Source organism: Euprymna scolopes, chromosome 15 (assembly GCF_053919585.1).
Source record: "Euprymna scolopes isolate OS-2025 chromosome 15, ASM5391958v1, whole genome shotgun sequence".
Classification (NCBI taxonomy): domain Eukaryota; kingdom Metazoa; phylum Mollusca; class Cephalopoda; order Sepiida; family Sepiolidae; genus Euprymna; species Euprymna scolopes.
In genome coordinates, this window is record NC_136496.1 from 4,924,672 (window position 1) to 4,939,044 (window position 14,373).

The 14,373-nt window shown below is 34.1% G+C and overlaps 1 protein-coding gene across 3 annotated transcripts in view; it reads left to right on the top strand.

Moving 5' to 3' along the window:
* Positions 1-14,373, top strand: part of LOC145293698 (uncharacterized protein C3orf18 homolog) — a 63,652-nt gene that overhangs the window by 34,452 nt on the left and 14,827 nt on the right. For all 3 annotated transcript variants that reach the window (XR_013869749.1, XM_080140112.1, XM_080140113.1), the window contains exon 4: positions 9,818-9,947. Coding sequence is in view for 2 of the 3 variants with exons in the window: in XM_080140112.1 (XP_079996238.1) it covers positions 9,818-9,947 (130 nt within the window). In the remaining variant the exon portion in view is untranslated. The remainder of the gene's footprint in view (positions 1-9,817; positions 9,948-14,373) is intronic.

The following is a 14,373-nucleotide window of genomic DNA, read 5'->3' on the forward strand; positions in this document are numbered from 1 at the left end:
GAAGAGGAAATGTGGATGACCTTACAAATAATTTACATTTTCCCCATATATTACAATTTTCAGAATGTGAGAGATATAATTATTTCCAGTCACATAACGTCGCAGCTCACACAAGCCATGACGGCCAACAATGTGGTTACTCAAATAGCAGAGTACTTATAGTACATAATATATATATATATTAGAAAAAAAGATATTACCTTTCCATACACACAAGAAATTTGTTGCTATGGCCGGAAATCAGTCCTTTGATATCCACTCTGGAGTTAGATAGGGTTTTGTTCTTTCGTTCACACTGTTTAATTATACCATTGACTGGACCACCCACAATGCACTTGAGGAATTTCCTGGTGTCTCTGTTAGGCGCAACTTTGTCTTGACTCATTGACTACACTGACAACGTAGCCGTTCTCAGAGAAACATCAGTCAGTCACAGACAAAATGTACTACTTTGCATCTAAGATTCCTACCCCCTCCCTGGAGAAAAGTGCAATTCTTCACAATAAGGAAACCCTAGAAGAGGTTGATTGCTTCAATTACCTGGGCTCCATGTTTATTATCATGAGTTAATGGTAGAATGACTGACGTCTGACTCAACGATGCCCAGCATGCTTTCAGTCACTCATGACCCCATCTGTAGTCTCATCCTCCTGAGATCACAGTAGACACAAAAGCCTGGATTTATCAGCCACTTTTTTGGACGCTCTTCCTCTATGGACGCAAGAACCAACCTTTTGAGATCTACAGATCTCAAAAGGTTGGTAGTGTTTGACCTGTATTGCCTGACCCGAATTCTGCAGGTCAGCTGGCACCATTTCATCTCCAATGCACAAATCTGGTCGTGATACAGGATCCTCCCCCTTAACCAAGCGCTTTTAAAGAGGAGACATGCCTTTAAAATCTGTCATGTGTTTCCTCAAATTGCACGTCTACACCTTTAAATAACGCACTGGTTACCTGCCCTTGTAATTTCCGTTTGTCCAACAGGTGGCGTTCTCTACAGGTTTTCTCTCTCCATCTTCATTTTTCGATTCGAACCTCTATTGTGTATACCTTGAACTGTTACATAGACAATGGACATCCAACGTATACTTCAATGAACTCTTGTATATACTCGCGCACACATACACGCAACAAACATTTTACTGTATGCATGCTAGTTCATACACACACACACAATCTGTAATATTCGTAACCTTTCTGTGTAAATAAATATTCCTTGTATATATGTAAATATGTAATCCTGCTTTAGCGTGCTTCATTAAATTGTCATCTTAAATGTACTCGTAACACGCCCCCTTTTAATGTTGATTGTTTTCATTATGCTGTATGATCTGCAAACGACGACATTCGGCCCTTTTAGTAATCAAACACGCAACCTTCCCAATGATTGGTTCCACAACGCAGCCTATAACGAGTAGCAAAACTGCTCTGGGGTCCCCTACAAGACTCTGTTGGTTTGGTTACGCTGCAACACGGTTCATCCATGAAGCTATAACTTCAGGATCAATCTAAGATTGGCGAAGACACCTGGGAGGCCAGCTGAAGATGTCGCTAGACATCAAAGCTGATGTTGAACCTACTTCCAGTTCACAGGTTTACAGTATTTGCCACTGGTCATGGGACTAGTTGCCCATAACTATATTGGCCATTGCAGACAATCGTGTATAGTCTGCATTCATTTAAAACACAGTGTGTTCTATGGGAGGAGTTGGCTCAACCCATCGTGGGTGAATGTCACTAAAGTCAAGTCATATTAGAAAAATTTGACCTGTTGAGTCACTCTGAGCTAGAGTTGTTTGAATCAAGAAAAAGTGAGTTTGCAAAGCCAGTCAAATAATTTGTTAAAAAGTAAAGACAAAATCCAAAATTAGCCCCTCTCTCTCTCTCTCTCTCTCTCTCTCTGTTTGTGTTAAATAGTATCACTACCTGTGAAATATCCCCTTTTGTTTATAATGGACTATTCTGTCCTTTTTTTATTACCTTCACTAGTTAATAAATAGAAAGACCTATGCAATATGTAGACCAAATACATGGGAAGGGGGGGGGCAAACAACATGCGATGAGAGGTTGAACTTAGTAGCAAATTATGGCTAATTAAAACAATTAAAATGGATTTTTTTTTTCAAATGTAACTCAATTCCAAAACTAAGGAATATTTTAGCATGTATTTTGTTTGAGGAAAAAAAATCTTATGGAAAAAAATGTTGACTAACTCTGCTTTAGTATAATAAAAATAAAGACGTCCCATTTGTCATCCTTCAGTTTTCATTGCTTTTTTTCTTCTACTCTTAGACAATATGCAATCTGCATTTAGATTTATACACAGATAGAAAGTGGGGGGGGGATCGTATATAGTGGTTGTAGCTAATCGAGTGTTTTTTTGTGAAAGTTTGGCAAGGGGGAACCATAGATTGGAATTCAGTCAAACACTTGCGATGAAAGTAACGATTTAACAGAAACATGCTCGCAACGTCTCTTTTGCGGGGAAGAGAAAAGGCATCACCTACTAGGTTTCGAAGCTGGCCCTGAACTCTATCAAGGCAGGATAGGGCGTGCTGAGCAGCTCCTGCCTCGATGTGGCAACAGATTTTAGGGCAACAGATTTGATGTACGTGGTTTATTTCAGATCAGGAAAGAAGTTTGGTTCCAGAAGCTTGTCAATACATGAAGCTTCATCAAGACTAAAACCATTCATATCAATTGGGGCATGATTGGGGTCAGAGCAATTATGATGAAAAAAAGAGAAGCTTGGTTTTCGATGCATTAAAATTAATTAACCACCCTCTTCCCAATCGCACCACGTTCTCAAGGTCAGAGGAGAGAGAATCCTTCAGTTTTCATTACGTAAACATACTTTTTTTTTCTTCTTCCACTCTGTTGACAATATGGATCGTTAAACAGCCTTCTCGACACTGTACCTCAAGTGGCTTTATATATGCGTATCACTCATATGATCGGACAGTTGATATCGAACATGAGAATAGTCTCAGCCCAAATTGAGGTGTGATACTCCTGTTTTCATTTGGTGGTAGCTGAAAAACCATCATGAAATATAAAGTTTTGGCCAATGTAACATGTGACCTTCAAGTGTATCTTGTCAAACTTGGAAATCTGCTTGGAATTTGAAACAAAACCCTTTATTTAATGAACGCAAGTAGCATGCTCTTGTTCATGACCAGCTGAAGATTGGCAATTACGTGGTATCTGTTGGCTGTTGTAGCAGTTGATCAGCTAGTTATTTGGGGCAGCAGGTTAGAATCAAAATGTAAAGTCAGAAAAATTATTTTTTTTATTTTATTTATTTATTTTTTTTTTTTTAAATGTTCAAATACATAGAATACATAATGTTGGCCTCAATCTAAGTTTCCATTTTCTTTTTTCTCTCGGGGAGAACTAATGTAATGTAATGGGAAATGATTGTTGTGTTTTTTTATGCATTTCAGTTCCTAAAAGGTTTTCATCGTATAAAAAAAAACATATTTGAAAATTTTAGAAGAAAAAATGTTATTTTTATGAAATGAATAAAATCCGTTTTTTTTTGTTTTTTTTTTTTGTTTTTTTTTGAGACTATCAAAGATTTTAATGATTTTATTCATTTAAAATAAATCTTTTACCATTATTTGGTTTTCTAAAATTTTCAATTTAACCCCAGAAAATAATTTTTAAAAAGATGTGACCAAAGCGGCAAAAGCGCCTTCTATTCAAAATTTGTGCGAACATCACAAACACACATTTGATTTTGTCAATAACATCAGATGTATACTTTTCTCTCTCCAGAAAAAAAAAAAAAGGTTTTCTTTGAAAAAAATTCTTACACTGAAAGTCTATAAAAAATCAAAAAAAAAAACCAACCATTTTTTTGGTTTTCTAAAATGTTCAAATTAATGTTGTCAAAAAGTTCTTCCATACAATAAAATTAATTTTAATATGATGATCACAAAAAGGGAAGTAATTCTTAGCAAAAAGAAATGGGAGTTATTTCCCTTGATTATAAAAATGCGATATAGCTCCTTCTAGACATTTATACTTGTGCTTATTGTGTCAGTCATTTTTATTTTATCTCTTATGTATTTATTATATTAGTATTATATTTATTTTGCCCTTTCTACACGTATAAGGTATTTCCTGTGCTTCAGAAATGCATTTCTATACATAGAGATTATAAGAGTAAATATGTTTAATAGTGTCAGAATGGGTGCAACGCTTTAATTTTAAATTTATTTGTATAATTTATTATACAATTGAGGAAACAGAATTATTGACATTGGAATCATAAATTTACGCCTCCCTAAGTATGTTATGCGATCTAAGATTAATTATAGTTTCGTAATGGAAAACCCGTCATCATGAGTCACATCCTCTGCTTGGTGTGGACTGCAAACCCATGTGACTTATTTTTTTGCCATTTCTTCTGTTTCAGGGAAAGTTGGTTGATGGACACCCAACTGTTGAGATGTCCAATCGAAAACATTTTCTCTCCACCTTCTCTTTGGCTTTTGTCTAAACCGTTTTTATATTTTTTATGTATGACTAGCATGGCTACATGGCGTTGCCTGGGTGGAGAGAGGTGGTATACTAAGACTATTGAGCAACCAACCCCCAGCTCTAAAAAGAACAACTTTTCAAAATAGCAGTGAGTATTCGTGCGAGCAAAAAAAAAAAAAAAATTAGCCGCAGTAGACAGGCTCAAACTGTGACGCAAAAAAGGAAAATGAGTTGAAAAAAAGCAAACGCTCAAGCTGTTTCAGCCATGGCGACATATGATGTCACGGGCCTTCGAAATAATGTTTTATAAACGTACATTGAGAATGGTAGGAGTATGACTTGCAAAAAGGTTGATGCAAAAACTGACCCCTCTTTGCAAAAACTGACCCCTCTTTTCAAAAACTGACCTCTCTTTGCAAAAAACGACCCAGTTGACCAGGACAGAATTAATCTTTTCGGACAATTTTTTTTTAGATATTTTTTGTTCAAGAGATCTATCTTTCTAACGATACCAATTTTGTCACGGTCCGATGTGTTTATCAAGTCTTTGACAGACATACAAACACACACACACATTTTCCTTTTTATATATAACTAGGGGGTGTATCCGGCGTTGCCCGGGTGTTTGGAGGTGTGTGTGTGTTGGTAGGGGGTAGATCAAAACAACCCTGTTAAAAAAAAAAAAAAAAAAAAGAAAAAAAAGTCGGCCGGGTGTTTGGAGATGTAAAAGAAAAAAAAAAGTTTTAGTAGAAAGGTAGGCTTGAACCTCGAACCTTTGACATAGAGATGGAAACGAAATGGAAAAAAACCTTGGGACCTAGCCATCTCGGCCACAAGAGAGGAGGAATGAAAAACCTTAATTTAACGTCTATAAAATGAAAATAACAGAACCATAACTCGCGTGATGTTTGACCTTGAAACATGACGCGGCTGCAAGCCAGTTTTCGCTTGTTTTATACTGAAAAGCGAAAGATTCACGGGACGCTCCAAAAATCTGGAAAAAATAACGCTTGAAACGTCGGGCAAATTAAATAGATAGGCGACCCTCATTCATGACTCTTATATATTATCATTTAGATGTGATATAAAAAGTTTTAAGAAGGAATGAGCCGAGCGAAAATTCCAGCGAAAAAAAACCTTTTACAGACATACACAAAAAGCGAACACGCATACATACATTTTCGCTTTTATATATATAGACTAGCGGGAGTGCCCGGGAGTGCCCGGCATTGCCCTAGTGTTTAGGTGGTGTAATAAGGACCCCTGGGAGGGGAGAGGTCTTAAAACAACAGTAGCAGGGGTGCCCAGGTATGTGTAGGTGATGTAGTAAGGAACCCTGAAATAAGAAGTGGTAGTAGCGGGGAGGGATATATCAAAACAACAGTAAGCAGACGTGTTAAAAAAAAAAAAGAGTGCGATGTTAACCATTGGGCCACCGCGAGATGCTAACGGAAACACGTTTGAATTTATTTAATTACTTGGATTTGGCAGGTGCACGTTTTAATGACTTAATGAGGTCAACTTTTGACTGCGGGGTAGCATTTCATTTAGTGCAGGAATGCTTTTTTTTATTTATTTTTTTTTTCCCAAGATGTTGGGGGTAGGGTGAAACAGCTCCACTTGTCGAAATTGAATAGCAATTATCTTCTGATATAAGGAAATAATATTTTCGCATTGATCAAAGCTGATTGCTTTCGGACATTTCCGGCGATCGAGACCGGAAAAATACCGCCAGAATTAGTGTCGCTTTTATTATAGAACAAAGCCTAATCCACATGCGGCGAGCGACAAATGTTGAATATTTATCTTTCCGAAGTCAAGCAAATTAAATAGACAAGCGAGCTCCGTTAACTCTGAGATATTATGATTCATATGTGATATAAAAAGTTTTAAAAAGTTGTGAACCGACTGACCGCTTCTCTGAAAGAAGCCTTTTGTAGACACACAGAAAAAGCAAACACACATACATACATTTTCGCTTTCATATTTATAGATTATCAATAAGTAATAAAAATACACTTAGTTTTAACACTTTACTGCAGTTTCACAATATTATCTGATCATGAGAAATTTGGGGGTACTTATCCAATTTACAACCCCATTTTTGTCAATTTCATGTTGACAGGTTATGTAAGCAACCGAAAGATGCTGAAGCGATTATCCAATGGGGGGGGGGGTAACACTTGTTTTGAATTAATCAGCTGGCAGTCTTCATTTTGGCATCTTCAGACTGCTTATGTAATCTGTTGAAAGATGCTGATGGAATGTTGCCAAAGATTGGGTTGGAGACTGGACAAGTACCGTTTTTTATTTTATTTTTTTTTTTTTTATCAAAACAAAACAATGTCACTGCCATTTTTACATGTTTGCATTCACTCCTTTGTTATTTAATTCTGATAAACTTTAGGGATGGATCTGGGTTTTCTTTTGTTTTTGTTTTTTCCAAAATGTTGCAGCAAGGAGTGGTAGTATGGATTATTTGGATATTCCGACTATGATTCTTGTCTTATTTTCCCGTTTCAGCAAACCTTCTTCAGGTGCATCTTTTTTTTAAGTTAGGAACCTATGTGGAATTTCCAACCAAAGTTTTTATTTAATTCACAGGGGTAGATTGTTCTTGTTCCATCAGCCATAGGGTAGTAATTCTTTATTATTCTTTATTATCAGCTTTACTAAAGATTGAACCCTTAACACTAAGAAGACTTGCACAGAACTGATAATTAATACTTTTTAGCCGCAGGTTCATGGCTGATAGAATAAGAACAATATAATGGATTGGATACAGGTTTTACTTTGAAAAGATGTACCTCAAGAAGGTTGGATGTTACATCAGCTGAAACATCGCAAAAATAACTCAAAATGAGGCTAGTAATAGTTTGATAAAATATTTTTTTTTTATTTAAAATTTTTTTTTTTCTATTGATGAATTCTGATGATTGATTACGTGTTAATTTTTTTTTTTTTTTTTTTTTATGAAGACTTTTTGTCTCTTCAGACTACTGTTCTCATCTTTTAGTGTTATTTTCACAACGTTTTGGCCGATGTAACCTCCAACCTTCATCTCCATCTTGTCAAACTCTCAAATCTGCATGGAATTTTGAACGGAACCCTTTATTTAATCCACAACGATAGCATGCTCTCGTACTACCAACCATCACCGGGTAAAAATCCTAAGTAATTCGCAGTTTTACTTTTGAGTTTTGCCTACACTAAGGATTGATCTTCAACCTTGCAGACTCGTGGCATAGTGAATAAAGTACTTAGTAACAATTCAGTTGTAATTCACACTCTTTTGGGGGTTGAAGGTTCAATCCTTAGTGCAGGCGACATTCAAAATACAATTATGAATTACTTGGGATTTCTACCTGGTTATGCCTGATGGAACAAAAGCCTGCTGCTCCTGTGAATTAAATAAAGGATTCCATTCAAAATTCCATGCAGGTTCCTGAGTTAAAGTTACACCTGAAGAAGGTCAGAGGTTACATATGTGTAAATAACACTCAAGATGAAGAATCCAAATAATACGAATTGCTAAAATTTGTTTTTTCTTAATGAATTTTGATGATAGATTACATGTTAATTTTTTTGTTGCTGTCGTCATGGCAACCTAATTCCATTTCTACAATGAATATTCAGCTAAAATATTTTCTTTAATTAAAAACCTTTTTTTTTTCTTAAAGTCATTTGATAATTGTGATATTATCAGGAATACTTACCCCCAGGAGGGGTTCATGGTACCGCTCTACGAGGTGTTGTGCATACCAGTTAAGGACACATCCTTGACAATCAGTCAAATAATGGCTTTCTTGTTGAATATCATTTATTCAGTTCGAATGTATGATTATTGTTGGCATTCGTTTCTCCAATATCTTTCTAGTTAGAATTAATCTCATACCCACCACCACCCTCTCTAACAACCTTTTCAGAATACTCTAAAAAGCCAAAATGTTGAATATTTATTAATGTCTAACACAAATGGTTAATATGTCATCAAAATCAAAATGTGTTTCTGAATTTTTTAGATGAGGATCGATAATTTGTATTATTTGAATTATTCAGACTACTGTTCTCATCTTGAACGTTATTTGCATTCAAAATGCAATTGCAAATTACTTGGTGTAGTGGATAAAGTACTTGGTAAAATTTTGTTGTAAAATAACTCTTCTGGAGGTTGAAGATTCAATCCTCAGTACAGAGACTCGAAATGCAATTGCGAATTACGTGGGACTTCTATCCAGTCATGGCTGAAGGAACAAGAGCATGCTGCTAGCCCTGTGGATTAAATAAAGGATTCTGTTCAAAATTCGGTGCAGATTCCAAAGTTCAACAAGATACACCCAAAGAAGGTCAGAACTTACATTGACTGAAACGTTTTGAAAATAACATTTAATGAGAACACTTGTTCGAATAATCCAAATAATATGAAAATTGAATTTTCAAAAAAGGCTTTAAGCTTGCTTTTTCATAAATTTAAACTGAATACACCCATTCTTATAGCTAGCAGTTGTGTTCGAGAATTTCTAAATATTGTCTAACTAGCAGGGAGACATGAAGTTGCCCGGGATTGAATGAGGATCAACGAATGTTTCACACTTCCAACACTTTTATTGTCATCGAAATTTGTGAAATCGCCCATACATCAAACAAATCGATAGATTGCCTGGTCTAGTCGGGAACTCACCGTAGTGCACCGGGAAGAAGCTCACATGCCTACGCAAAGTAACTTTGTTCACAATACATTGTAGTTCACATTGCACTGTAGAGAACCTACTGCTGATTTGATAAAATTTTTATCTAATGACTTGAATTAAGATTAAAATGTCAAGTATCATGATTATACTCTAAACAGAAACATTCATTTCAAATGTGCCCCTGTCATATCAAAGAACCTACTGTTGATTTTATATGCCAGGCCTTTATACTTGTGCAATAAAACTTCTCAAATGCACTTGTGGTGTTAGGTTGTATAAAAGTGTTAACTTTGGTCAAAATCTGACTGTTCTTTCTTTAATGGGATTTATTTGATTATCGGTTTTTGATAATTATCAGAGGTATTCTGATACAAAACCTATATAAGAACACTCTCAGGCACAGAAGTACATTTGCATGAAATTTCATAAAAATTGCACCAGCCGTTTTGGAGTCCATAAGGAACAAACTCGCACACACACAAAGTGCGTTTTATATACAAGTAGATTTATTTCTGTGTTTACCCCCATACAAACATATAAACATATTTTAATTTTATATATAGTGAAAGATAATTCTTATTCTGATATTTGCTCATAAAGTTGAAACTTTTTTTTTACTTTTGTATTTGTTTAATTAGGTTAGATAAACTGCGTCACCATTTGATGCCATTGTACAGTTTCGATCCAGCTGCAGTTGACGAAGACCAAGATTGGGAATGTGAACTTTTGGATGGTGATAAAGAACAGCATGTCGCTCTACGGTCAGAGGTTTGTTCTTTTCACTTTTCTTCATTCCCTAATTACATCATATTGCAAAAAAAAAAAAAAAAAAAAATGTTAATGCTTTCAATTCCATTTCTAACCTCATTAGTTTGCTGCATGGTCAGAATTCCCGCCATGACAAAAAAAAAAAAATCCGCATCTAGTACAGAAAGAAAATATTGTATTCTAAAAACCACGTAAATTCATCAAATAGTTTTACTTTTGAATAAGAAAATCAAATTTATAGCTGAACTACATACAGCGGTCTCACGACACCATTTTTGAAAAGTCTGATGGAACAAGGGAAATAACTCCAATTCAAACTTGCGAGATTTTAGAAAGCCATTATTAACACGAACCCGGGAGGGACATTGAAAAAACTAAAATTTGCTTAAAAATGATTTTCTTTATAAAAATAAAACTATTTGATCAATTTACATGATTTTTTGTGTACAGTATTTTCCCGTCACTTTGAATTTTATAATAATAAAAGGGGAATAACTCTTGCTAATCTTGTGAAATTTACATCCAACTACTAATACCTATTTTAGTATCTCGTCATTTTCATAATGGTTAGATGACTTTTTTCTTTTTTTTTTTCTATGAGTAAACTATTTTCCAAAATGTCTGCTTTTGATAATAATTTGGATCAGTGAGAATATTTTTAGCACAAATGACACAATTAAAGAAGAGCGTATTTCCAGTAATCATTTTTTAATGATTTCAAATCAATTTTTAATTTCATTAGTTAGGTGCTTGTCCAGAATTTCCTCCTCAAAAAATAAAGAAAAATCTGTGTGATGTACATATCCGTGATGGATAGGAAATATCATATGCCAAAAATCAGATAAATTGTATTAGTTTATTTTTAAGTAAGATTATCAAATCTTATGATTAAACTACAAGCAACAATCTTGTGATGCAATCTTGAAAACAGGCTGTAGGAACAAGGAAGATAACTCCAAATAATTCAAACTTATAAGATTTCAAGATTTAAGAAAATCAAATTTTATGAATATTCGTAATTGTCTCAGCTGACATTTTAAAAACATCTCAAGAAATAAAGGAATGATAATTCTGCAATACTTCATACTGAACTAGATTTGTATTGTAATGCCTACGAATTCCTATTAATCATGTAAAAGTGATTTTCTTTATATAAAAAAATAAAGTATTTGATTAATTTACATTATTTTTGGAATATATTCTCATTTCATCACCATTACATTCATCATTTAGATTTTTTTTTTAATGGAAATTCTTAACAAGAACCAAATTCATTTATTGTTTATCATCGATAGAAATTCAATGATGTGGGTGGCGTCTCTGTACAAACTGTTGTCTAAGTACTCTCCTGGACACTAATGCAAAAACACTTTATCTAACACATCAAAGCCATTTGGTATACCTGTATTGCCAGTTTAACTGTCGCAGTGGTTAGTTCCTTTGTGCTCCTCAGGTAATTAGTCAAAAACGATTTGGATAATTAAGTATATTGTCGAAACTAAGATTATTTTAAATAGATAGGTATTCTTTTTTTTTTTATGTCTGCATTGTAATGACTTCTTAAACTTAAAAATTAATGTTTCAACAATTTCTATATTGAGGAAAAGAAATCTCTAATTGTACGAGTGCCACATCGTTTGTATGTTAATCATGTTAAAATCGTTTGTATGTTATTAGAACATTTGAAAAAAAAATTGCTGCTAAAGATCGCACGGGCTTTACTTTTCTATTGACATGATGCCACGAGGAAAAAACAAAACAAAAAAAAAACTCAAACTGTTTCTACACGTGATGACGTATATTGTTGAAACTTTGTTGATTTTTAAAAAAAAAATTTTTTTTTCAATTCTGTGTTGTATTAGCTTCTAAAACCTGACATGAAAAAACTTTCTATTGATTCCATCTTTGCATGATTGAGTTGATTTAAAATTAGCTGTGGCCATATATAGACGTTGTCACACCAGCATTTGCACAGCCTTCCTTGATATCGTTTTCTCTCTATCATCCCTTCTAGATAATCCCGTTTCGGATTTTTTTGTTCAGTCTAAGTTTTAGTACTTTGTCACATCAGTGTTTGCACGGCCTTACTTGCTTTCGTTTTTTTTTTTTTTTTGATCATCGCTTCGAGTGGTGAGGTCCTGGATATGACCTTAAACTATATCCGATAGTGAGGCCACAGCTTGTAGGCTTTGGGGAGTGTAGAACTACCCTTTAATTTCCATTGCTCCCAGGTCCACTCTGACCCGGAGTGGTAGTACCTGGTTAGGGTCACAACTATGGGTTAAATAGAAACCGACTTGAAATAAACAAATATATTCTATTAAAATATTGTTCTTCAAAATCACTGGCTTCGGCATTAAATAACCTGAAAAGGGTTGATATGCCGTGAAACAAAAACAACCAACAACAACTTTCAAGTCATATTTTAGATGATCCAGTTTTTAGATTCTTTTGAAAGAGTTTAGTAACTTGCTCTTGATTACGGGGCTGACTGGTGTTAAATTTGTGATCTGAAGTTCTTTAATTTGGTTGTGATCTATGAGTCTGCTGTGTGGTGCAGTCGTAATATCCTACTTTTTCTTTTCTTTTTTTTTTTATAAAATCGTTTGTATGTTAATCATTATAAAACCGTTTGTATGTTAATCATTATAAAACCGTTTGTATGTTAATCATAAAAAAATCGTTTGTATGTTAATCATTATAAAATCGTTTGTATGTTGATCATTATAAAATCGTTTGTATGTTGATCATTATAAAATCGTTTGTATGTTGATCATTATAAAATCGTTTGTATGTTGATCATTATAAAATCGTTTGTATGTTGATCATTATAAAATCGTTTGTATGTTGATCATTATAAAATCGTTTGTATGTTGATCATTATAAAATCGTTTGTATGTTGATCATTATAAAACCGTATCTTGTTTCATCATGCCTGCATGTGTGTTGTATCCGCCGAGGAGAAAGGTCGGCTTGTTACCTGCAATGAAAGGTCATCTAACACGATTTGTAGCAACCCCACGCATAACACAATCTTAGAAGATAATTTATTCAGCTACATGCTTATAATTGAAAAGTTAAAAAGGAAAAAGAGTGAGATTATAATTACTTTTTTCAGTGAATAGTGTTAACAAATCATTTTCAAACGTAACGGTTCAAAGTTGCACCTGCTACTTTCTCTGTCGCATATCTGACTTTATATCCAACTAAATATTATGAACTTCTTTTGTTGTGATTTCTAAATTATAAAAGAAATGAAAAATATTGGTATTGTGCATGATACTTTGTTAGAAATATTCCTTGTTTCAACATTACTTAACAAGAACTGCAAGCACTTATGCCCCCTCGAAGTAAATACCCCGACAAACCCAACAAGTAGCAAAATCCCACCCCTTCACAGTTGAGATTCCTAGATGTAAGAGAGCCTTCTACTCCAGTAATTTTTTCCCCCAGAACCACTGGACTTTGGAATTCCCTTCTGGATTCTTGCTTCCCCAACTGTACTGACATGCAGAAGTTCAAGTGTAACATGAACCGACATCTTGCTGTCCAACTCCCCACATAGTACCCCTGTAGCTTATGTCCCTGATAGTATCCCTCTACATCAAAGTGGCAATGTGCCTTGTTTGGGGTGAAAATGTAATTAAAAAAAAAAAAAAAAAATCATGCCAGATCCAAACAGTTATATTTTTAGCTCATAGTTATATTTGCAAATGTATCCATCCAAATTAAACAGCTTTTGTGTTGCCTTCCTGCTCGCTTTGTTGTGACACGCAATTCCTTCATACTCGCCTCATCTGACTACAATTTTGTTATGTGCCGATCATCTTTGTTGGCTAAATTGATTCAAAAGAAACAAGCACTAATGTAGATTTTTGTAATTCTGGATTATGAAACTTTAGTTCTTGCCCAGATTTCTCCCCATATAAAAAATCTAAAAATAAAAGAAAAATCTGTATGATATATGTACTTGTCACAAAATGAAAATATCATAATCGGAAAATCGTGTAAATTGATCAAGTAGTTTTTAAATAAAATCAAATTTTATGAGTATATAAAGAGTGACTGTGATGCACACTATTTTGAAAAAAAAATCGTTAAAAAAATGGGAGATAACTCAACAATAATTCTTATTAAATTCATATTGTAATGTCTATGAATTCCCATTAATCACTTAAAATGATTTTCTTTATAAAAATAAAACTACTTGATCAATATACGTGATTTTTGGAATATGATATTTTTGTTTTGTCGCAGTTATGCACATCATACAGATTCTTACTTTATTTTTGTTTTTAATCTTGAATAAAAACCCAAACGTTTACTGCCATGCAAAATATGTAGAGAGCAGTGTTCAATTGTAAAATTTTTTGTCTTTTTTATTAAATTTCAAAGTTTTAAAACAATTTTCAGACAAAAATAAAAG